Consider the following 26,267-nt stretch of genomic DNA (forward strand, 5'->3'; position numbering starts at 1 on the left):
TTCCCATTTGGATTTTTCAGAAATTAAAAAAGTGGGAATTTGAGAAAACCATCAAAACAACAAAAGGAAACCAGGCCACATTATTAAAGGAATCCCCAAATAACAATTAATTGCAGGGCCTTGGGGAACTGCACTAGAGCCCAAGTTCTTCCACAATTTAATTGTAGAGAAAATGGACAAATTACTGAAACCTGCTTGATTGATGGGGGAGGTGTTGCCTTGTCCAAAATTTACTTAACTGTGTTTTGGGTGCTGCAGCAGTCACAACTCTGAAGTCCAGAGAAATGAAGTAGTAATTCTGCTCTGTGGAGACCTCTGTGGTGGCTAGCTGCCCTGCTCTACAAGTGTAGCTGATCATCAGCACCTTGAATTATATGTAAGTCTCTTCCTGAGCTTCTCTATCTGGTGTCAAGATTTACATATAATTCAAGGTGCTGATGATATAAGGCAGGGATCCCCAATCCCCAGTCCATGGACGGGTACTGGTCTGCAGCATGCCAGAAATCGGTGCTTGCAAACAAGTGAAGCCCCATCTGTGGGATGCAGGCAGCACATGAAATGCCCCCTTTGGTCTGCTGAAAAACCTCTCTCCATGGAACCAGTCCTTGGTGCCCAAAAGGTTGGGGGGGGCACTGATATAAGGTTTTAGCTTATTTGAGGGATCATCTGTCTTGCATTATGTCTGCCCATGCTGTTTGTTCTAACAAAGTCAGATTGCTCTGGGTCCCATCAATTAAACAATATAATGTAGCGGGAACCAGGAAGCAAGCTGTCTGTTATTGCACCTATTCTTTGCAACAGTATTTCCATCAAGATCTTAATGGAATCTTCCTTTTTTTTCTCTAAACCATTTTCCCCATGCATATATTTTGAGTGGGCATCTTTTAGCTGGGGGATAATGTTCAAATATGATATGTTATTCCACCAGATGATTATATTTGTATATTCCTGTGTTCATTTTGCATATAACCTTGTTTCCTTTTCACTTTATAAAGCTAGCCACAGCCATTTTGGAATTGGGTAGGCAATACTTTCACAGATAATAAGACTCATAGGGTTTCCAACAGGCACTGGTGAGCTTTCCTGAAATCTGGCAGAAATTTCCACTACACAATCATTTCCAAAGGTTAATTCCTGAAATCTGAGAGATATTTTAGGCAGGCAGAGAAAAATTTGATTCTTACAGAATCACAGAATGAAAGAGTTGGAAGGGATCTCAGAGCTTTTCTGAGAAAAATCACCAGCAAATTTCTACAATAGTGTTATAAGAGAACATAGTTTCACTACAGGAATTGTAATTTTAGGTTAATGTCAGTAAGATTTTAATATATGTTAATATTAATTTTTTAAACAGATCCAAAGAAAGGAGGAGTGTTGGTTTAAAGATTAAAGGTGCATTAACTTTTTTAAAAAAAACTGTGTATACTGTCAAACCGAAGATTTACAGAAAGGAGAGAGCAATGACGTCCTTAAAAGATTTTATTGCAATATGCCTTGACATTAATTTATTAATCTGCGTTTTAAAAGGTCAAAACAAATATTCATTTGTGGCTTTACCTATTTATTATTGTACCCTTATAACCGCACTATTATCCATCTTAATGAAAAGCAATATAAAATATTGCTAAGTCAAAGATACACAGTATCATTACACAACACGCTTAATCACGTCAGTTAAAGACGTAGTAGTGTCGTGTGCGCAACCTATAACTCATCTTGGATAGTTTTAATCATGTTGTTTGTTTTTCTTCCGCGTGTTGCACAAAACTAGCCCGTGGGATTAGTTTGTAGTTTTTAATGCATTATGCAAATCGAGAAAACGGGTTGTCACTGACCAGCTTGAGCGCGTTGTAAAAACACAACGTCGTTGCTTTTTCACAAGTTCCCTTAGAAGACGGCAGGAATGCCGCAAACCAGCGTTACAAAAGAAATCCCCGAATCACGAGAAGCTTCTCGCGCACGAAGCGATTCCAAAGAAGGGCAAGCTGGAACCGGAAGTCCGACTCGCAAGAAGGCATTCGGGAAGAAAGGCTCGTAGCCCAAAACAACCATGGCGGCGACGGCGACCGTTTCCCTCATCCCCGCCCACACGAGAGGGGCGGCGAAACAAGGAAGGGAGCGGGCGGTTTTGAAGCCGCCCGCGAGCAGCTGCCCCCCCCCCCGCGGCCAGGCAGGCGAGCTCAGCGCCGGCGGTGAAGCCATGAGCCGCAACGGCGGCGAGGCGCTAGGGAAGCTCCTGAGGGCGCAGGCCTTCCGCTTGCCCGGCCGCCACGGTTACGCAGTCGAGTTTTCGCCGTACCTGCCGGGGCGTTTGGCCTGCGCTACCTCGCAGTACTACGGGATTGCAGGTGAAACGGCAGCAGGTGGCGCGTGCGCAGTGACGGCAGCAACAGCAGCAGCAGCAATCCCCCTACCTAAGCGCTTTTTGCTACCTAGATTCTTTGGTCGCGTCCAAAGGGCGGTTGGAGAGGATGATAGGTTGTGTGGAGCAGACTTGTCCTGTAAAAGACAGGGCTACTATAGGCTCCAGTCTGCGTACGTGTTTGAGGCGCTTCGTTTGGATAGAAGCCACTGCCCCTTTCCTGGCCATTCTTAAGTTTCATGGGATTTACTTCCTAGATTGCAATACTAGGTTTTTGCAGCTTAGATTGCATTTTGCAGCTTAGATTGCATTGCATTTGCAGCTTAGATTGCAATACTAGGTTTTTGCAGCTTAGATCAGCTGAGATCAGCTCAGCTGATAAAAATTTACCTGGAACAGGAATGCATACATGCCCTTGGTGAGCTAAAATTACAGTAACTGGGAGTCTTCAGGTGTGATGATGCACACTTTTTAGGACGGTATTTTTAATAGATTAGCTCAGAGATCACGAAAAATCGGGGGAAGGGCTTGTGAAAAAGCCATGATAAGTGCGGTACACAATCCTCCCGTGGGAATGCTGAGGCTTTCGTGGGCGTGTGCTTTTAGGTTACACCCAGTCGGAATGAAGAAGCTCCCAAGAAAAAAAAAATGTTCCCTTCTTTTAAAGCAGAAATAAAGCAGATTTTGACACATGTTCAGTGGAAAAACGTCAGCTAAAGCCCACATGCATCCTAAACAAATGCATGGTTCGTTATAGTATTGTGGCTGGTAATTTTTTTATGTCTGATGTGATTGAGGAAATTGATTAGCAACATAAATTTTGGGCTCAATTGTCAAAAGTTGAGGACTACCTGTATGTCTCTTTGCAAATCTAGTATCGAAAATGTTCTTTGCCTTATAGTCTAATTATGTTTGGTACTACAGCTAGGCCTCGACTTAACCACAATTGAACCCAACATTTCTGTACCTAAGCGAGACAGTAGTTAAGTGAGTTTTGCCCCATTTTATGATCTTTCTTGCCACAATTGTTAAGTGAATCACTACAGTAGTAACATGGTTGTTAAGTGAATCTGGCTGTCCCACTGACTTGTCACAAGGTCGCAAAAGGCAATCCCATGATCTTGGGACACTGCAACCATCATAAATATGAGTCGTTTGCCAAGTGTCTGAATTTTGATCACGTGAACATGGAGATGGTGCAGCAGTCATAAGTGTGAAAAATGACAAGTCACTTTTTTCAGTTCCGTAGTAACTCCGAATGGTCACTAAATGAATGGTTGTAAATTGAGCATCTGTATTGCACCTGGAAGTGAACTTCCGAAGATAACAAAAATGCCTTAGGAAAGAAGCATTCCCACATGCTGTGATATTTGAATGGTGTGCTTGAGGTTGCAATCCAAAAGGCGCACAGTACAAGGATGAAAAGAAAGAAAATCATTTTTATTGAATTAAAATTAAATTAAATGGAGTTAATATGGCAGTTCCCTATCATACATTTAATCATTTTCTCCCAGTGATGGTGACAACATTTGAATAAGTTCTGGAGTTACAGGTGAAACATTTGGGTTTGCATGCAACTATGGAGTCTTAGGTTGCATTTCCGTTTTACATAGGGAATAAGTATACAATTATTCAGTATAGTTACACAGTTTATGATAGTCATTAAATCTATATGCCACTCCTTTAGCCCAGGACCTTGCAGACCAGATACTGCAAGAATTCCAGATATGCTACTTTATTGTTGTGGGTTATAAAACAGAATCTTGAAAGTCTATCAGTTTCCCTCTACCTTCTTTTGCACAAAATAAAATCAAAGCGGACTTATTTTGAGTTTCTTTCTTTCTCATTCTGTCCATTTTTCCAGGATTCATTTGCTGTTTCTTTTACCTTAACTGTTCAGCATTCCTTCCATAAGGTCATCTCTACATTATTTAAAACTATATCTGAAGTTAATTGTGACCATTATGTTTTTGTACCTGAAGTCAAAAAATAATCTTTTTGAAATATTTATTTGAAAATGCTTCTTCCTTCCTTTTCCCCTCACAAACTTTCAAAATGGTTTTTGAAATGTCTAACTTTGAAGGCTGTAAAAGGTAATACTGATTCTGCTTAACAATCCATGCTATAGAGATATATTTTTATATGTAGTCTCTGGAGACTTATTAACTGTAAAAATCATCCAAGCGTAGCATTAAGTATCAATGTATCCTGTTCAACTTTTGGAAAAAGAAGATGGTAGAGCAGAAGTCCCCAACCCTTTGGACGCCAAGGACCAGCTCCGTGGAGAGAGGTTTTTCCACGGACTGGAGGGTGCGTGGTTTTGTGTGCTGTCTGCATCTCGCGGATGGAGCTTTGCTTGTTTGTACGGCCCGGTTGCTGGCATGCTGCGGCCCGGTACTGGTCCACGGACCGGGGGTTGGGGACCCCTGTGGTAGAGCACATAATTTGCATATAATAGGACCCAGCTTCAGTTAAAAGAATTAAAAACTGAGTGATGAAAGCCTCTCATACCCTAGAAAAGCACTGCCAGAGTAGCAATTCTATGTTAAGTAGATATAATTTGACAAGGCTATAAGGTAGGCTTCAGTGTTTTCTGAAAGGGATTCCCAAAGTTCAGCAGTTTTCAAGAATCTTACTCTAATTTAGTTCATATTATACTATATAGACCATTGTTTTCAGTGCTTTTTATTGTCTTCAATTTTAGGTTGTGGAACTCTAGTAGTGTTGGAACAAAATGAAGCTGGACTTCATCTTTTCAGGAGGTATTTTGTTTTTTCATAATAAAAGTAATTATTGCATAATCTTGTGTTTTGGGAATTAGATATTCTGATGTAGTTTTATAAAACTGTAACTGTATCAAATGCATTTATACTGCTAAATTCTTGTGTGTTGATTTAATAGAATAGTATTGAATAAAAAAGGGGCTGAAAGGATTATTGACAATAGAACAGTTCAGAATCCTTTAAAGCAGCGGTTCTCAACCTATGGGTCGCGACCCCATTTGGGGTCGATCGACCATTTCACGGGGGTCGCCAAGCAAGGCTGTCCGCCATTTATTTTCCCTTTTCTGGCGGGTGCCTTACCTCCCTTGAGCTGGGCTAGCTGGTGGTCGGCCTGCTCCGTCTCTGCCACTTGCCAGCTACGCCTCGGCCAGTGCAGTGGGCGGAACCACGCATGTGCGGCGCTCCCGAGCAGGGAAAGTCCTCGACTTACGACCGGTTGGGTAGTCCTCGACTTACGAACGGTTTAGTCCTCGACTTACGAACGGTTTAGTCCTCGACTTATGACCGGTTTAGTCCTCGACTTACAACCGGTTGGGGGTCGCGGCATTAAAAAGGTTGAGAACCACTGCTTTAAAGCCTCAAGAAGCCTTTAGGAAGTAAGGACAACTAGAAATTTTTTTAGATGCAACACATATTTATGTCTACTAAATTTTATTCAGTTTAATAGCTTACCGCAGTCTTGGAAAAGGTTTACTCCATTTTTGTTATGCACCAAAATATTCAAGTTTTTGTAAAGGGTATTGCCAGCTCCAAATTTTGTCTCAAACCCCGAAGATGAACAGTCCAATTCGTCTTGAGACCCAAATATGAATCTTAATTCTGCAATCCTCATGTCTTTTTTTATTTGTTTATTTTACAGAAATTTCTTTATAGGAGAAAACTCTTTCTATAAAACAAAATTACTTCAACAGGGAAGAGGAGGGAATGTAGTTTTCTTCTAGTTTTCCAAGGACTTTCTGATTACAGCATATTGTTTTGATGAAATGCATTGCAAAACAATGTTGGGGATGGAAGGGGGTGAGAATTTTTTTTATTATTCTACAATTTTTCTCTTCCATCGACAAAGACAGTAAACACCAATTCAAACCTTTGAAAGTACAATATTACTTGCTGATTTAGAAATACTGGAAATGTCTTTCTCTTTTCTCTACTGTATAGGGGTTAACAGATTTTTGGTTTTAAATGGCTTTCATTTTCTGTTACTTGCATTTATCCTTTCTTGTAGAGGGATGTTTATAGCACACACATACCCCCAAACCATAAAACAAAAGTCAACTGCAGAGCGAAAAAGGAAATTGAACCACTTCCTCACTTTCCAAATTTGAAGACTCTCCTTTCATAAAAACATTGCATTATGAAACTTGCCTACACTGATTCCACAAAAAGGAAAAACAACCTTACAACATTAAATTCTACCAAAAATAAAAGTTGTCAGCAATTACTTTAAAGAAAACTACCTTCAATTCCCTGGATCTGTTATGGTTAGTAGTGACAGGGACATGTAAAACTCCTTCAGTGGAGTTTAGGGGATTTCAGTGTCAGTGTTCTTCTGTTAATAAGGGCGTCAGGTGTGTCAAGTGAGAGTCTTGTGATGGGTCAGGTGTGAGTCATCAGTGAGAGGCTTATGATGGGTCTTGTGATGGGGAGCTTACATCAGGTCAAGGTCATTGGGAGGTGAACTGCAGGTGGAGGGGATGGGGGGCTTGTGTCAGTTGGTTGAGGATCGGTGCTGTCTCTGGTTGGCTGTGTGGTTGATTTGGATTCTGAGGGGTTCGTAGGCTGGTTGTAGGTCAGTGTCTGTTGATGGAATTGCTTATGGAATGCCAGGCTTTGATGAACTCACAACCATGGCGGTGGTAGCGTGGCCGATGATTTTAGTGTTGCTCCAATCGATGTCGGTGTGAGTAGAGATTAAGGATTTGGATTGTGGCATTTGACTGCCAGCTGGTGTTCATGGAGCCTGTTTTTTTAATTGATGTGATGTTTGTCTTATAGAATTTGTTGCAATTGTTACAGTTGACTATATAGATTACATTGTTTCTTTCATCCATAATTCTTGACAGAGTGTGGCTGTGGGTTTATGGGCTATTGCTATTCCTAGGGGTTGGGGAATTCTGGCTGTCATTTCCGGCACCCCTTTTATGTATGGTAGAGTTAGTTTTTGCGTAGTCAGCTGTGCAATGTGTTGTGCTGTGTGTCAGAATACGAAGTGTTTTGGATAGTTATGGAGTTATGGAGAAAGATGTCCAGCAGTTGTTTCTCTTCTGCTTTTCTTAGTGTTGTGGTGCTGCAGTGTGTCCTGGCCCTTTTGAAGAGGGTCTGGACACAGCTTCTTTTGTGTGCGGTGGTGTGGTTGTTTGCAAAGCTGAGGATCTGGTCCATGTGTGTGGGTTTGCGGTAGATGCAGGTTTCCAGTTCTCTGTTATCTAGTCTTATATTAATATTGAGGAATGGGAGTCTTGTATGTTTCTTCTTCACGTATAAATTTGATCCCAGGGAATATGTTATTAGGTAGGGAGCGTTTGATGATGATGAAGGTGTTATCAACGTAGTGTGTCCAGAATTTTGGTTGGATGGTGGTTAGAGCTATGGATTTGAGTCTTTGCATGACTGCTTCTGCTAATTAGGCCTGATATGGGTGATCCCACCAGGGTACCTTGTACTTGCTTGTACATTTTCCCGTTGAACTTGAAATATGTGTTGAGGCATAGATCCAGGAATTTCACGTTGGTTTCTGTGGACATGGAGTGTTCTGTAGTGGCATCATCTTTGTGGGTTTGGTGTTTAGTGAGTAGGTGATGTATGGCCTTGTTTAGCCAGGTCGATGTCAGTCGAGGTGAAGAGAGCAGTGATGTCGAACAAGACCATAATTTCTTCCTTGTTGATCTTGGTGTGTTTGATGCATTGGAGAAATTGTTCTGCGGAGTTTATTGAGTGGGTTGAATCGTCAACCAGGATCCACAAACACTGTCTGGCAGTCATACCCCATGATCCCAAATCCTTAATCTCTACTCACATCAACACCAAACAGCACCAGTTCGATTGGAACAACACAAAAATCATTGGCCACGCTACCACCCACCACGCTCATGAGTTCATCGAAGCTTGGCATTCCACAAGCAATTCCATCAACAGACACATTGACCTACAACCAGCCTATGAACCTCTCAGAATCCAAATCAACCACACAGTCAACCAGAGACAGCACCGAGTGTCAACCAACCCATGCAACCCCCCTCCCCTCCACCTGCAGTTCACCTCCCAATGACCTTGACCTGATGTAACCTACCCATCACAAGACCCATCACAAGCCTCTCACTGATGACTCACACCTGACCCATTCATAAGACCCATCACAAGACCATCATTTGACACACCCACAACACTAATTCTGCTGAAGATGTTACCTAGCCTGGTAACAAAACGTTTGGAAGCCAACCTACAAGCTCAAAGAACGAACCTTCATTCTCATCCTACACACGAACTACAGATATTTGCCACTATTGCAGACATGTAAAACATGTAATGAAGAGATGTTCTCTTCATTAAAAGTGTGAAGGGAGTTTTCCATCAAGTAATCTATAAGTAAAACAGCTAACAACTGGTAGGACATTTCTAACTACAGATCCATAACTTATTTGCCAACAACATACAAGGTACTACTACTACTACTACTACTACTACTACTACTACTACTACTAATAATAATAATAATAATAATAATAATAATAATAATAAAGTTGGAAGGGACCTTGGAGGTCATCTAGTCCAACCTCCTGCTCAGGCAGGAAACCCTATACCATTTCAGACAAATGGCTGTCCAGTCTCTTCTTAAAAACTTTCAGTGTTGGAGCATTCACCGCTTCTGGAGGCAGGTTGTTCCACTGATTAATTGTTCTAACTGTCAGGAAGTTTCTCCTTAGTTCTAGGTTGCTTCTCTCCTTGATTAGTTTCCATCCGTTGCTTCTTGTCCTGCCTTCAGGCGCCTTGGAAAATAGCTTGACTCCCTCTTCTTTGTGGCAGCCCCTTATGGGCATAATTACAGACCAAATCTTTTTTTGAAGTTTTATTAAGGTTCATTATAGCATAAAATACAGTGAAAATAAAGATTAAGAAAAGGAAGAAAAGGACTATAAAAAAGGTACTGTATTCACTTCCAACTCTTTTTCCAATATAGTAAAATTCTAATATGACCTCAGCTTTTTACATTACCTATAATTATTACAAGCCAATTATATAAATCTTCCAACTAAATTTTAATTTAGCAATATCCCAATAGAAATAAGACCAAATAAAATCTCTTTGTTTAAAATAATTTATGTTGCCATCTTAACAAAATATTTTTTTCTTTTTCTCCCTCTTCTAGGAAGTGATAACTATATTTATTAATCTTTCTAAACTATCATCAATTATATTAACAAAACTCACCTCATTCTTTCAAATTCTTTAATTATTTAATCTTAAAGGGAAAAATTCTTTTATATTATTTTTAAAACTCTAAACATTTTTCTAAAAAAATTGTCTTTATAACTAAAATCAATTCTAATGCATCTTTTTAAACTCTCTTAACATACAGTATATATTTTCAAATTCACTTTCAGTAATATTTTTGCAAAATTTAGGAATTACTCAAGCATTATATATAAAAGAAAAAAAAGAATAACCCCTTTTCAGATCCATTTTATAAGCACAAAATAATGCATTGAATTTTCTTTTAATTACCTGCTGCATCAAACCAATAGAAAATCCATCCTAACTTCAATTAGCTTATTAAATTTCCTTCCAGCTTGTTCCCATAAAGTATAACTTGAGTAGACTAGAAAAAGGCATTTGATTCTGTTTCACATAGCTGGATTGAGAAATATCTCAAAATTTTTGGAGTCAGTACAACATTTAACAATATATGAATAATTCAATAAAGTTTTGGTGATCAAAGTTGATCGCTAATGGAGAAGAATTAGAAGTTTAAATCAAATCAAATTTTCCAAGGTGATTCATTATCACCTTTACTCTATATACTATCAATGGCCCCACTGACAATAAGCTTGAAAAAAATAAACTGTGGATATGAACTTCATGAAAGTTAGATCTATTTGTTTCTAGTAAACTAATTTTTAAAATGCTGAATGTTAAAAGCGTGACATCAATCCCATCTCCCAATACATTCTTTGTTTAAACAAGAAGCTCATAGTGGAATCTGTGAGGGTTCCTGTCTTTTCACAATTTCTCTATAAGATGAGTTAAACTGAGTGTAGTTCAGTGAAATGTTATGACTTGCTAAAAATTTCATTCCAGGTTCTCCCCAGGCCCACATAATTTTTTTTGGTAAGATGTAAATTTTTGGTTTGAGATTGTATCTTTAAATAGTACCCAGTTATATTACATGCTATATTCTTGTCATAAATTAATATATTCACTTTTGGTTTAGTTTTGACTGGAATGATGGTCTATTTGATGTGACGTGGAGTGAAAAGAATGAACACGTGCTGGTCACCTCTAGTGGAGATGGATCTTTACAAATCTGGGATACAGAAAAACCTGCAGGTCCTTTGCAGGTCTATAAAGAACACACTCAAGAGGTATAATTAAATATAGTCACTTTTCTCTAGAAAAAGATAGACCAGTGGTGGTGAACCTATGGCACACATGCTGGAGGTGGCACTCAGAGCCCTCTCTGTGGGCACATGTGCCGTCACCCTAGCCCCGCCTTCCCCCGCGGCCCCTTCCTCACCAGCAGCCCCTTGGAGGAGAGTCACCCCTGGGTGCAGCCCGCGCAGAGCAGCACAGCCAAGAACATGGCAGCCAGGCAGTGGAGACAAGATTCCGCCCTCGCGCCCTGTCACACGCAGATACTGCTGCAGGGCGTGGGCGAAGGGCGTGGCTGCCATGGTGCTGCTGGCGGGCTGTGGAGGCAGTGGGTGGCCCTGCGGGCGGGCAGGGCAAGGCGGGGGCAGGCAGGGGGTGGGGTGGTGCGGGTTTTGGGCACTCGGTCTCTAAATAGACTCTTCAAAAAGGAACCCTTTGTTGCTTAATAAAAATAGTAATTGAAGTTTAAAAATACCAGAATTTTCTTTCACTTCTATGAATTGTGATTGGATAATCCCTCTGATTTATCCTGCTATTGCTTTTGTAAGTTTCTTCTCTTTATCTTTTCTTTATAAAAATGTTATTAAAATGTTTTTTAAAAAAGAAATAAACTTTGGAGAAAATGACATTTTGAAAATATATAATAACTAACAAGCAGAATTTCCGTTGGAAATTGCAATGTTCTGTCCAGCAATATATTATCCTTACAAATCTTGCATCCCTTTTTGAATAGCAATTTTGCATCATTGAAATCAATGGAAATTATTTTTGAGTATTATGTAACATAATGATTCTGTTAGTTCTATTGGGGAAAAATGGAAAGATTTTTTATTATTATTTTTTTAAGTGTTACAGTAACTATAGAAACACTACAAAGGTTGTGTTATCTAAAATTACGCTATTTTTTTCTTTTTCCAGGAAGATTGTGGTATTTTTATATTGTATGAACTTCTGCCATATAAAGCAAGTTCTTTATTGGCTTTCCTACACACACCTTTCTCTACTCTGCAGAATATATAGGTTTATCACTTTGTAGAACTGTACTGATTGCCCCAAGATTAATAAGAGAAACTAATGTAAAAATGTATTCATTGTCTTTGTGGCAAAGTTAGAATCTTAAAATAGCCAAAATTTGGAGCAATCCAAATATACCTTCTCTAGGGGGTTTGCAAAATGTTTTGAGATCAATTATTCTAACAAATGTTTTGAGACCAATTATTCTAATTTCATAATTTTCATAATTTTAAGGGTAGACGACTATTGGTAAGATTGGAATACAGTAGTTCAGGGATCTTCAAACTCGGCCCTTTTATGACTCATGGACTTCAACTCCCAGAATTCCTCAGCCAGCGTGGGAGTTGAAGTCCATGAGTCATAAAAGGGCCGAGTTTGAAGACCCCTGGAATAGTTGTTTCTACCGTACACTGGAATATCTTTTGTCACTTCTTCGTGGTATCCATAGCAGAACATCCAGATTCAACCATAGTTTCATTCCATACAACATTAACCTTGTGAACTCTCAAGCTTCCTCCTTCCGTTATATATTCAAGATGGACAGTATTTAATATTTAGTTGTTATGTATATGTAGGGGGGTGGGTCTATACATAGGTTGTATATAGTATGTGTATCATGTATGTGTTTCACTTTGAGAGCAGGCAACTAAATTTCATTTTTGATGTGTGCCATTGTGCCCACAGTAAGAAAATGACAATAAAGGTTATCTTACCTTACCTTACCTTATCTCTCTGTGATAGAAGTAGGGCATTTCAAAATCCAGTTGAATTAGCCTCAAGCTTTTCATACAATTTCTTGCCTTCTGTTTTCTTATTTTATAGGTTACACATTTTATTATGTAAAAAATTCAAAGGCCTCTCTGTGGGATTTTCTCCACGTGGCAGCTTTTTGTTTCTACCAGCACCAATTGTCCACTAATGAGTGAAACAGGCTTAACATCCTCAACTGATAAAGTATTTTTTCCCCTTTTATTTGGATATCATTTGAATCCTCATTACAGCCTCAAGGCCTTTAAAATTTGTTAGGCATTGTCATCCAGTGCCTTTGAAGAAAGTCTGTTGACATGAAACAAAAGCAATAGAAGCAGGAAACAGATCGGGTGTGATAATCAAAGACATGGAGAGAGGGTTAGCAGAGATTGATTTTAACCATTGTCCTGTGCTAGTGATTGCCTCAACTGATTCAGAGAGCAGTTTGGGGTAGCCTAACTTACCTTCTTCTAAGGAGTTATTGTCAGATGAGGCCACTTTCTCCATCAGGGAAAGTGCATAGTAGTAGGAAAGTGTGCAAGGAATGAACAAGCATGAGCCAAGTGCAGCTCTTCATATGGCATGTACAGTTGTACACTCTTCTTTAGGAGAAAGTATGTGTTGAAGAAATCAGCCTAAAAGGGTAAGGAAGGTAGCAGTGGTTGGGAGAAGAAGCTTTTGGGCAGTATGATGTGTTTTTGAGTGAAGGGTTGGTTTTTGCCTGGATTGACTAGAAGTTTCCCATTCTAGTGTTAAAGATACACACACACATACACTTTTGAGTCAGTGTGATTCTTGACAATTGCCTGGGGAAGTTCCTTCAGGTTTCTTGTAAGGCTTTTCGCAAATGGGCTGAAAAGAGAACGACTGGCTCAAAGTCATCCACCTAGCTTTAGTGCCAGATATAGTTGCAAAAGAAATTATTTGAAGAATTAATGTATTTTTCCAGACATGACTGGCTGCTTCATAAGCTGCTTCCAGTTGTTCTGACGTGCCTGTACATGGGCAAAATACTTTATTTTGCAAGAAAAAAGGCAGAGAAGAAATTTCTCTGGGCTTTTTGGCTCACCTAATCAAAAGCAGCAGTTAGTTGATGCAGATAAAACTTAAAATAAGCAATATATTAAACATTATTTTAAGTTGCTGGTATTTGGAGCGATTCCTGTCTTATGGTGACCATGTTAAACAGAAGTCATATATTCTGCAGGAGTATTTTGTTGCAACCCGTCAGGGTTAGCTCTTCTCAAGAGGAGGTTCACAAGCAGTGAGTGCCATCAGGCTTTTGCTATATTAGTCTTTTGAGAAATATGTTCAGTTGCTGAAAATTAAATATTCTGACTCTTCTACAACATTAGAAGTTTTGTTTTGTAGCAATAGTTCATTAATTGATTAATCTTATGATGGTATCTAAGAAAATAAAATAAAATAAAGGTAAAAAAACAGAATCTAGTCCCAGGGTAAAAGAATATTGTTTTGTTTTGGGCAGCCTAGTTAATTGATAAAATAGTCTGACCATCCTTTGAAAATAGTCTGGCACATAGTGTTTCAGTATCAGTCTTTGAACAATATATTTAAAGAACTGTTAATACTGATACACCATACTAGAATTAATTGGATCATGTCAGGAAGCTGCATTTATCTTTTAGCAAATTTAAAAATAGCCCTTGGGCTTGCGTAATTTTTCCATGCTACACCAATTGTAGATGAGTATCTGAACTGGGATATTTGCAGTGGTAACCTAGTTTTTATAACAGGGGCTGTGGTTTTCTCCTGGAGATTATCTTCTGTGCACAGTGGATGCAGTACTAGAAAAATAGAAAAGAAATGTGCGAATCTAAGAATAGCTGGGCAGAAAATAAGAGTGAGCAGTGTTTTGATCAATGCTTTTAAAAACTATAATTGAGGAAGTAGCAAGCAATAAAATGGATCCATTCTTCTGAGCAAAAAAAATTCTTGAAATCTTATCGAAAACCACAATTGAGTGGTCTTAATTTTCTATCTTAGGAAGAAAAGGTAAAGATTACAGTTATTACATTACAATAAATAAAAGGATGTACCAACCAGCCATACACACATTGTATACACAAACACACAACCACATACATATCTATGTATGTATATACAAGTATATTTTAGTATAAATGGACATGCGTGCATAAACATTCTCATGTGTCACAATCTAACAAATTGTTGGGTACCTTCACAAATTGTTGATTATTAATATGCATGTATATTAAAAGAGAAACATTTTATTTTGAGTTGTAGATTTTCATTTTTCAGTCTTGAACCTTGATATATAGTGTATATTTCTCTTACGCAGTATATCCAGTATATTCTTTCAGTAGCAGGACAGGAAATACGCTCTAATTATGGCTTATCCAATGTGTGCTAGCAAGCTAAAGTGTATCTAATATTTACAGGTCTATAGTGTTGACTGGAGTCAGACCAGAGGAGATCAGTTAATAGTATCTGGATCATGGGATCAAACAGCAAAATTGGTATGTGTGTACTGCAGGTTACTTAAATTGCATATTGGTTTAACATTCTAAAATAATATTCTCAGCATGTTTTCTGTTCTTTTCTTTAACTGATAACGACTTGCTTTCTTTGGTTTAAATTAATATTGGTTAAAAAAATGAGAATGAAAGTGAGATCTAGTTTTTTTGTAATTACACTATTTAATGAATTAACTGATCAAGTGGGAAGAGACACGAGATATATTTCTTTACATAACAAAACTGCAAATTGAGCAAGACTTGCATATGTGATTGTTCTTTAAATTATTAATCCAGGGCAGTTGATAGTTGAAAGTACGGACCTTGATTTATGACTAGTTGCTTAGTGACCATTCAGAGTTGTAATTGACGCTGAAAAAGCTACTTGCAACCCAGATTTGAAGTTCTGATGGTCATCCCCTCATCACATGTCTACATTTCTGAGTGTTTCCAAATCTGTTCATTTCTATTTCTTTCAGAGAGAGAGAGAGAGAAAGAGAGAGAGAGAGATGCTTCCCAATTTTTAAAAGGAAAAGCAAACTCAAACCAAAAATTTAAAATCTTCTATTGAAAGTGTTAAAACTATAGTTTTTGCAACTCAGTCTGGGAAAGTGATCGTTGGACTAGTCTTATATATGATGATATTAACATGCAAGCATCTAAATCTAGCCAAAGAAGGCGCTAATGTTCAGAAAGGCATAAATTAAAGCTGTTTTAGAGATACACATTTTGGCAAATTTTAGACGTGCATTTTTACACTGGGAAATATCTCTGTGGGAAAGCAATACATTTGTTTCATGACAATAATTGCTTGTACTTTGTTTGCTTGTTTTAAAAGATAAGGTCGCTCTCCAAAGTAGGAGCTATATCCTGAAAGTAGGTGTACCAATTATCCTTTATTTGTTTACATTTTGTCTAGTGGGATCCTGAAGTGGGACGGCCATTGTGCACATTCAAAGGCCACGAAGGTGTCATTTATAGCACCATATGGTCTCCACATGTCCCCGGCTGCTTTGCCTCTACCTCAGGTAAAAGCTGCAATTTCTATTTATTTGTAGTAGGAGCACTTTAATTACATTCGATTGTTCTAAAATTCTGTCCAGCAGATGGTGGTATAAATTTAAATAACTAGTGGAAGGAATAAAGAATGTGTAACTATAATTAAAGAGCAGGCTCAGTTGTTATCTCTTAACTACACATATCTGGCCCCTCTATGTGGATCAGCAACTGCTTTAATCAAGTGAATCAGTAGCAGTTTTTCATGCTGTCATTTTGTTTCGTTTTTTTACTGCCTTGCCAACTTTTTCCCCTTCCTGGCTTGATACGGCACTACAAGAAGTTATACATTTCTGAATGGATGTCTTTTATCTAATATCTTCATGTCTTTATGGACAGTGTTCAAGTCATTTCATTTCCTGAAAAACATATAGTTCAACCGTCCTTTTGGGAACATATTATCTTATGTTAGGATTATGCCTTTGGATTTGAAGGCACAAAGGTTATTTGGAACCTGTAGGTTTGTATGTAGAGCGTTGGATTGCAGCTCCTGGAAGTAGTGCCTTTGGAAAAGCTGCACATGAATTGGTCATACTGTGATTCGAACCATCTACCTAACTATTTAGTTATAAATAAACATTGTTTATGGTAATGTAGTAATACTACTGGATCCAGGGATAGCCATCCTCATGTTTTTCAGGTGTTTGGATCACAGCATGGTTAATCACCAGTGAATTGGAAGTTGTTGTCCAGGTTACTTCTTGTATACAAGTTGTAGTGCTTTTTGAGTATAGGGGCTGGGTGTAAGATAAGGATTGGGGACACTACATTTCAAGTCTCTATTTTACTACAGTTAGTTCTTCTTTAGTGACTGTTCACAGTTAATCATGGTGAAGAAAACGTAACCTTGCGACCAGCCCTTGCATTTACAACCTTTGCAGGAAAACTGAACTCACATTTTCACTTAATGGCTACTTTAAGTAAACAACCGAGTTGCTGGTCCTAATTGTGATCATTAAATGAGGACTTCCTGTACAGGAAAAAAAATATTTCAGTGGTTTTGGGTCAATCACTATTTCTTAGGTTAAACTATTTTAGCAGGATTATTCTTTAGAAGAAAATGGTAGAAATATTGCAATTTAAAAATATAATGAATATATGCAACAAATAAATTGAACAGCTGTGAAAGGTATGTTTATCCCGTTGCAAAAATGGTGAGGGCTGGATTCAAATTTGAGTAAGTGGCTTGTTCTAGCTAGGCTTGGTTAACAAAGCAAAATATGAAACCATTGTTTTACCTTGCTTTAATTTCCTACGATTAAAACTAATTTCTAAACTAAAAGAGAAAGACCTTGCTCTCCTCATGCATAGAATAAAAAAAAGGGGGGAATACAAAAGCCTGAGGCTGAAGTGCTGAGTCTCTGAACTGCCTTTATTTATTCCCAACTAATGAATTAATCATTGTCAGCATGTTTAATTTTAAAATAATCAACAGGATTGTGTTTCGGAAAGATTTCAGTGTGTGTATATGAGTGTTTTGTTTTTACAATTCAGCAGGTTGTAGAGCTTCTTTACCAGTGGAAGCAGTATAATAGCTCTGTCTCTTTGATTAGTAGCAGCATGATCATTTCTGTATTTTAAAAAGAGAGGTCAGTTGAGTGTTTCTTTCAAAAAGTAATGCCATTTAACACTTTGGTAATGCATCTACTTTGAACATGATTGTTTGGAACTGAATCTCATTGCTTTGGATCTTTTTGCTTGTTTCTTTGAAGTGCAGGCAATATACATAATTGTTTTACTTCACTAGGCACTATTCTTTGATTGGTCTTCCTAGCTCCCGGGGGAAAGCCATATCATACACAGAATTGTTGCATTGTTGCAATTGTTATGTGAAATATTAAAGCACATTTTTTTAACTGACAGTGTCTCCTAAAAGACAAGACCTAAATTAGGAATTTTGAACAACTCTGGCACTTACATGTGGTGCAACTCTGTGCTTTTAAAGAGATTGTTCATATTTGTTGTTAATAATATATAGGTCATTTTTACTTTCAGAAGAAGGTCTTCTCGGTGGCATGGTCCAAATCTCAGAGATTACAACTTTGTCAGAACACTCACAGCCTCAAACTTTTTCTTCTTGGTGAGCTTTAGAATAGTTAGCTTCTGCTTTTATCATGAGGATTTTTCCTTGTTTATCGTATTTGTATTGTTCAACAAATTCAGCAAGTTATATTCTTTTATTTCTAGACAATAAGCTATTCTCCTAGAAAAGTGTTACCTCCTGATAGTCTTCCTGTCTGTTTTAATTTTCAGCTTCCCAGCTAACCCTATTTCTACATAATCCTATTGTTCTGTGAATTTTCCACTTATCATCCATTTATGCTTTAAAAAAAACATTTAAGTTGGCTGAGAAATCTGTTGTGTGTATAAGGTATTATGTATGACAGATTTTGCATATATAAAATAGAAAAGAATGCATGTTTGTGTATTAGATATGAGTGTGTCTGTATATGTGTGTGTGTGTATATATATATAGCGCACACACACACACACATTACACACACATGCATGAAATATGTAGTGAGTTTATTATTGTAGGTGGTATGGCAATAATGATGTTACAGAAATTGGAATAAAGTGAATCTCTACACCAGTGGTTCTCAACCTTTTTAATGCCGCGACCCCCAACCGGTCGTAAGTCGAGGACTAAACCGATCGTAAGTCGAGGACTAAACCAGTCGTAAGTTGAGGACTACCCAACCGGTCATAAGTCGAGGACTTTCCCTGCCCAGGAGTGCCGCGCATGCGTGGTTCTGCCCCCTGCGCCGGCCTAGGCGTAGTTGGCAAGCAGCAGAGACGGAGCAGGCCGACCACCAGCTGGCCCAGCTCAAGGGAGGTAAGGCATCCTCCGGAAAAGGGGAAAAAAATGGCGGACAGCCTTGCTTGGCGACCCCCGTGAAATGGTCGATCGACCCCAAATGGGGTCGTGACCCATAGGTTGAGAACCACTGCTCTACACCAACATTAATAGGTAAATAGGGGTGATTTATCAAAGGAGACAAAAATCTGCAGTCAAGCTCTGCTCAGGTGCAAAAGAAACACTAAATTCTTTTTTGCTGGTATGGGTTTGAACATTTTCATTCAAAAATTTGATTAGTGGAATAGACATGCTGTACTATTTCCCCCCTCTTTTGATAGCTTCTTTAAAGAATAGAATATTTAACCAGGTGGATCTTCTTTTTTATCAATAGAAAACATTATCAGAAGAATAAAATTCAGTACGTTGGCAAATCTCACAAGTTTTAAGACTTTTGCTGTTTTGTAACCTTGGTATTCCATGCCAGTACTTATTGCAGTTGCCATAGATTTTTGGAACAAGAGTGTGTTCAGCTTGGCTAAGGTGCAAAAGGCTATACCTTGCAATACAGAGCTACAGCGACTGAATTAATATAGCAACTCAGCTTTTAACAATTTTACTTTGAGAATGTTTTACTATATTTAATAAATATGGTAGCAAATGTTGCATCTTTTGAATTACAGGTAGTCCTCAACTTATGACCCCAATTGAGCCCCAGATTTCCATTGCTAAATGAGGCAGTTGTTAAATGAGTTGCACCTCGTTTTACAACCTTTTTGCCACAGTTGTTAAGTGAACCCTGTGGTCGCTAAGCAAATCTGACTTCCCGCATTGATTTGGTTTGTCGGAAGCTGGCTGGAAAGGTTGGTAATCACATGACCCCGGGATAGTTCAGCTGCCATAAATACATGCCAGTTGCCAAGTGGCTCAGTTTTGACCACATGTTTAATAGGGATGCTGCAACATTCGTAAATGTGAAATCCGGTCATAAATCACTTTTTCCAGTGTTGTTGTAACTTCGAACAGCCACTAAATAAATGGTTGTAAGTCAAAAACTATCTGTAATGTTGAGTCCTGGTGACTGACTGAACAATTTCCTACAGTTTTCTTGACGTATTTTTCAAAGTGGCTTACAGTACTAGGGCTAAGAGAGAGAAACTTGCTCATGCCTAAGACAGGGCCAGAACATATAATCTCCTGGTTTCTAAATTGGTGCCTTTAACATCTACACTGAACTAGCTGTCATACAGTAGTATACCCTGGTTATAATGTTGCTTAGAAAGAAAATACCCCAAAAGAGTTGTAGATGTGCAGTAATGAGCCGGTTCAACAGTGAATAATTATTCACCTGGTATAAATTGGACTAAAAGAGAAAATAAAAGAGATTATTTCCATGGTGCTGATTAGTAGGTATTGGAAAAGCAAAATATATTTTCTTTTGTCTTTGCACTATTTTTTAAAAAAGAAATGAGCCTTCTAGTCCAGAACTGAGATATCTGATGGGAACTGTATCTGGTCACTAATGTTGACTGTGGCTAGAATCCAGGGAGCTACTTAAGGCATGCCTAAGGGCTTGGGAATGCCAAGACTAATCTTTGTTTTTAGTAAACGTATTGTATCTAATACGTCTGTGTTAGATCTAAAATTTAAACTAAAAAAAATATCACTTTTAGGAGGGTTGTACCACATGGCAGAAGAGCATAGCTTCCTCAAAAGCGTAAAGCTCTATGATTCTTGAAATTCCAACCCACTTTTCCATATTCTTAGCTTTAAGATATAATGCAGAGTTTCCTAACCTTTCTGGCTTGACGACCCGGAAGGAAAGGGAACAGCAGGGGAATGTGTGCGCGTGCAGCCCATGCGCACATATGCAAATAGGTACGCGCATGATGGCGCTAGCATGCGTGCGCATGTGCAAACAGGCCACATACGCCCATGTCACATGCGTTGGGCACACATGCATGTGCAAATGGGTTGCTGGTGCCCGCATGATGCTGGCGGCGGTGCTAGCATCCCCACGCATGTGCAAATGGGGCCACTAGTGCCTGCGCAGCGGTGCTACCACAAGTAGAGCAGGGCTCACCAGCTATTCCCGGTGCCAACAGGCTGCAGCCCGATACCGGGCCACGGACCATAGGTTGGGGATCCCTGATATAATGCAATCATATCTGCGGATGTTTTATTTTGCTAATAGTTTATTCTACTTTGCTCAACACAAAGGCCAGGTTGTAGCTACCTATGAATTTATCAATTGAATTGAATTGAATTTATATAGCCACCTACCTCATATATGTGACTCTGGGCAACTTACGAACAATTAAAGCAAACATTAACAATTTAATATTTAAGAATATATTTCTAAAAAAGCACAAAAAAGAATAGGACAATTTTTTAAAAAAATCAGAAAAAATAACATGAGCATATACAATCATCATAAAAAATAATAAAATCCATACCTGAGGTAATCACATCTAACAACAACACTATAAAACCACTTTGCTGCATTCCCAGATCCCCAGGTCCATCGATAAACTCACGTTTTCAGGATTTTACGAAAGGCCGTCGGGTGGAGCCAATCTAATCTCTGGGGGGGTGAAGGGCAGGTGCCATGGCAGAAACGTCTCTTCTCTTAGGTCCCATCACATGACATTTCTTAGCTGATGGGAGCCAAGAACATGTCTCTCCTGCCCCTGATGAAACCAGTAATATAAGTGGGTCCCTCAAGTAATCTAGTGCTATACCTTTTGGGTCCCATTTATTTTATTCAAATGCTGTATAACACATTGTTCTCAGAAAGAACATAAACAGAAATTAAAAAAAAAATTGAATTACAAAAAATGAAAAACGTTAGACGGCAGTGCTAATGTAAATTACTAAATTATAAATTAGTAATGTAAATTACTAATGTAAATTATGACAACACATCAATTAGTCTTACCATAGCAAATACACTAAACGGTTTTTCAAAAAGCTTATATAAATACTATTTTTAATCAATAAGTAATATAAACTGAATCAAAATATTACAAACATTACAATAGTTATAACTTAACCAGCAGAAATCTCTTTTGACAGTTGAGATATCGGTATGTGTCAAGCACGCCTCATATACCAAACAGAAAAGAAGAAAATTTCAGGAATATTGCTTGAGAAGAAATCTCAATGATTTTTTGTACCTGAACTTTGAATTTGTGGGTGGGCGTGTGTATAAAATGCTGGTACCATTCTATATTCTTGCTGCCATTATGTATGAAACTGAAAATGGTAAAATATCTCCAAATAGGTTGTTTGAACCAAAAATGCTGTTTATAAAAGCATTCCTTTTGTTTTCACATTCTTTCTGTATAAATATACACACACACATATGCATACATATGTACAAGTGAGAAGATGGTATCAGCCCTTCAAGGTAGACCAGGTCAGGAAACAGACACCACAAGAAATACTGAAGCTTGATTTTATTGAGAGGCTATAACTGAATCTTGAAAGCCTGACAGCATTTCTCGTTTTCTCAAGAGAAGCAGTCTTGAGTTTCTTTATCACATTTTTTTTGTTTACCTGGGCTAAGCCCAAATTTTATTAGCTGTTACCACAGTGCTTCTCCAAAGACGTCTTTGTGCTTCTCTAAAGCAGTGGTTCTCAACCTTTTTAATGCCGCGACCCCAACCAGTCGTAAGTTGAGGACTAAACCGGTCGTAAGTCGAGGACTAAACCGGTCGTAAGTCGAGGACTACCCAACTGGTCGTAAGTCGAGGACTTTCCCTGCCCGGGAGCGCTGTGCATGCGTGGTTCCGCCCCCTGCGCCGGCCGAGGCATAGCTGGCAAGCGGCAGAGACGGAGCAGGCCGACCACCAGTTGGCCAAGCCCAAGGGAGGTAAGGCACCCGCCGGAAAAGGGGGAAAAAATGGCGGACAAAAAAAATGGCGGACAGCCTTGCTTGGCGACCCCCATGAAATGGTCGATCGACCCCAAATGGGGTCCCGACCCACAAGTTGAGAACCACTGCTCTAGAGGAAAGTGAGTTGGTATAAATAAAATGCATGTGAATAAATAGCAAACTCTAAAATGATATTGACAGCTTTAGATAGTTTGTGAGATGCTTTCAGTTTCCTGCAGCATGTGCTTAATCAAATTGTCAGCAAATGTGTGTAAAATCTAAAAAGAAAGATTTAAAGTTAAAATTTAAAGGGAAATGAATAAAAAGTGATTGAGTATTTAAGAACTTGCAGTTGTGCAAATTATAGCCATAAGCATGGATGTGAAGGGGAACAAGATTACAGCACAGAAAAATAATGGGCCTGCCTGAATGGCATTTCAATTAAGGTGTATTCAGCATTAAATATGTTTGGAAAGAGCAAAGCACTTTGCAGAACTGTTAATACTGCATTCAATCATCTGTATGTCTATGGGTGCTTTCTAACTTGCTTCGATTCTTGTTCAGAATGGGAAATCTTGATAACAACCTGGAGTTGTTAAATCGGTGCAGACTATTATAATATCGATACCAGTTTTTAAGCTCATAATGTAGCTAGAGATCAGCTCGGAAGGACTGCTTTGGCTGATAAATGTCTCTCTGATAACAAAAGGCTAGTCATGTGGAAAACATCATTAAAAAAATGACATAAACAACAAGACTGCCTGATAGCTTAAAGTGTTTAATTTGTACACAAAGTAGCTTTCTGTTCTCTACCTGCACAACGAAATTGAATATTGTGTAAAGAAGATTAAAATGTATCCATGATTCATAGAGAACAAGGCATAATCAACATTGTTCAGATGATGCTCCATCAATCACTCGGAGAGCTCACCTTTTGCAACTGGTTTTCCCAGTTTGGTGTAAAAGCGTTGCTTTATAAAATAAAAATACTGTACTTAAAATATCTTACAGTTATCTGTATGAAATGATACACACAGTAGATGCTTACTGTAAGACAAGGCTTTTCAACCAGTGGTACGAGTACCACCTGTGGTACATTGGCGCCTGGCAGGTGGTACGCGACCATCCTAGAAAAATGGTACCGGGGGAGGGGAATGAGCTAAACCGGTGGCAGCACCGCACAAGCCTGAGCGAGAGACAGCTGGAGCTGCAGGGTTGTCAGGGCTCAGCGGAAGTGCCAGGATCAGCACCAGGCTCCAGCTGGAGTTCGGCACTGATCCTGGCGCTTCTGCTGAGCCCAGAAGAAGCGCCGATCAGCTGGAATGTTGCAGCATCTCCAGGGTCTTGTGATTTACATTCAGATGCTTGGCAACTGATTCATATTTGTGACGGTCACAGTGTCCCAGGGTCATGTGAAGTGACCAAAACCTGCTGCAACCACCCAGCAGACGGGGGGAATAAAAACCAAACACCCTCCCATCCCACCCACACTGCCAATCCTCAACAGCAATGCTCACAACAATGAAAACCTTGGACAGGAGGAAGAGCGCGGCCAGGCGGGCAGGCAGGTGTCTTGCTCGGCTGTGGCTTGGGGGGCACTTTTTTCAGTGCCATTGTAACTTCGAACAGTCACTAAGCGAACTGTTGTAAGTCAAGGACTATCTGTACTTTATCACTTTTTTCCTTTTTGGGGGGGTGTCATCAAGTTTTTGACACCTTGCTAGGCAACTGGTGGTACTCGGATGTTGCCATATCCTAAAAGTGGTACAATGGGTGAAAAGGTTGAAAAGCCCTGCTGTAAGAAATATTCTGGCCTCTCTCTGGCATCTTGAGAAGATCCACTGTTTGCAAAAACCTGTGAAACTTGACCTAACTGCAAACTATTACCTTCCCTGCTAGAAATTTAAGTGTTGTCTCCATTCGTGTATATTAGAGTAAATTCAGGTGGGGTTGGTTCCAGCATATCCTTACATTAGAAAAAAAAATGTCATATATCTTCAGAGGATTTAATCACATCACTCTTTTTTATTCAACAATATTAAAAGTGGTATGATTTTTCTAGAGATTTCCCACTACTGCTATGGAACCTGGTCTTTGAATTTGCATATGAAAGTATAAACAGAAGAAGAAGTTACAAGCTATTTAGCTCTTGAGTAAATTAAATTCTTTTTCCATGTTCAGTACTTAACATTTTATGTTTTAAGAGTTTGACAGCAGTGTTAATGACCACAGTGCAATGTAGGAAAGTAATTAACAGTTGAGGTATCTGGAGCTGCAGATAATGTAAGATACTGGCTGTCTCAGAAGCAAACTGAAGACTTTAAATTGTTAGGGGGAAAAAATCTCTCATACTTTTGCAAATATGTTTCTTCTATACTGCTACAGTTTTAATTGGGACACAATGAAGTATGGTGTTATTTTAGGACAAGTATAGCTTCTTTTGAAAATGCTAGTGATAAAGAGTGTTGATTTTTCACCATTAGCAATTAAATATGAGTAGAAAATGATCTTCTGTTTTTATATAAATGGACTATTAAATCCAAGAAAGATTAGACATTTTTAATATACCTAATGGGCCAAGACTTGCAGTGTTGACAAAAAAAATTGCTTAGGTTGGAGCATATTGACTTTGCCAGCTTATTGGGAAAGTTAACATTATGTCAGTACTGCAGTTATGATAGCCAGATGCACTGACACGTTGATTTAAAACTGACTGGTCACATTTCCATTTATGACAATATATGTGCTAGCATCCTCAGATATTAGAAATGATTGAAAACTGACACAAATAACTGGATAACTGCAGTAGCAAATTTAATTTGATAAACGTTTGCTTGGCTTTATGATTACAATTAAGTGTGGATGGATTTCAGATCTGTGGAGTATTTTTTTTTTATAGGAACCTGAGGTTAAGTAATCTGAGACAGAGATTCAAGTGGTTGGATGTGCCTACATACTAAGAATTAGGAGATAGGTTCTTACTCTATTAGACCAAAGCTCAATAATCTTTTTTTTTTACCGTTAAAAAAGTTCCTTCTGGTTTTTCCTAATAATTATTTTTAACAAACTAATTTTCATTGGTATATTTTTTCATAATTAGAAACTTGAATATTGGATTCTGGCTTAATCTATTAAAGATTAGAGTTCTGCTAAGGCTTAAGTACTTTAAATATTATTTAAGTCTTGATCTAACTCTCAAACTATTTCCAAAGATTAGAGGTTATAAAAGGTTTGGCTAGTGGATACACATCTTCCGTCCTTGATTTCACCAATACATAATATACTTTGAATTGTATTATGATTAAATTATGATTGTTATGCTAAATTAACAAATAAATGCATATTTGATCCACTATAGACTTGTTCAGCGACACCTCAATTTACAACAGTTTGTATAGTGACCGTTTGAAGTTACTATGACACTGAAAAAAGTGACTTATGACCAGGGCTTTTTTTCTCAGAGAAAAGGTGGTGGAACTCACCTCCCTCCCCTGGCCACGCCCCCACCCAAACCTGGCCACGCCCTCATCAAACCCTAGGACCGCCC

General features: G+C 38.6%; 1 protein-coding gene across 1 annotated transcript in view; it reads left to right on the forward strand.

Moving 5' to 3' along the window:
• The first annotated feature begins 2,200 nt into the window (after positions 1 to 2,200).
• The window catches only part of PEX7 (peroxisomal biogenesis factor 7), a 61,952-nt gene continuing 37,885 nt past the window's right edge, over positions 2,201 to 26,267 (forward strand). The window contains exons 1-5 of the mRNA XM_015823732.1: positions 2,201 to 2,348; positions 5,067 to 5,124; positions 10,574 to 10,724; positions 14,916 to 14,993; positions 15,910 to 16,018. Coding sequence (XP_015679218.1) covers positions 2,201 to 2,348; positions 5,067 to 5,124; positions 10,574 to 10,724; positions 14,916 to 14,993; positions 15,910 to 16,018 — 544 coding nt within the window. The remainder of the gene's footprint in view (positions 2,349 to 5,066; positions 5,125 to 10,573; positions 10,725 to 14,915; positions 14,994 to 15,909; positions 16,019 to 26,267) is intronic.

This window comes from Protobothrops mucrosquamatus, unplaced genomic scaffold (genome assembly GCF_001527695.2).
Source record: "Protobothrops mucrosquamatus isolate PMUCROS unplaced genomic scaffold, P.Mucros_1.0 scaffold1969, whole genome shotgun sequence".
Taxonomy (NCBI): Eukaryota; Metazoa; Chordata; class Lepidosauria; order Squamata; family Viperidae; genus Protobothrops; species Protobothrops mucrosquamatus.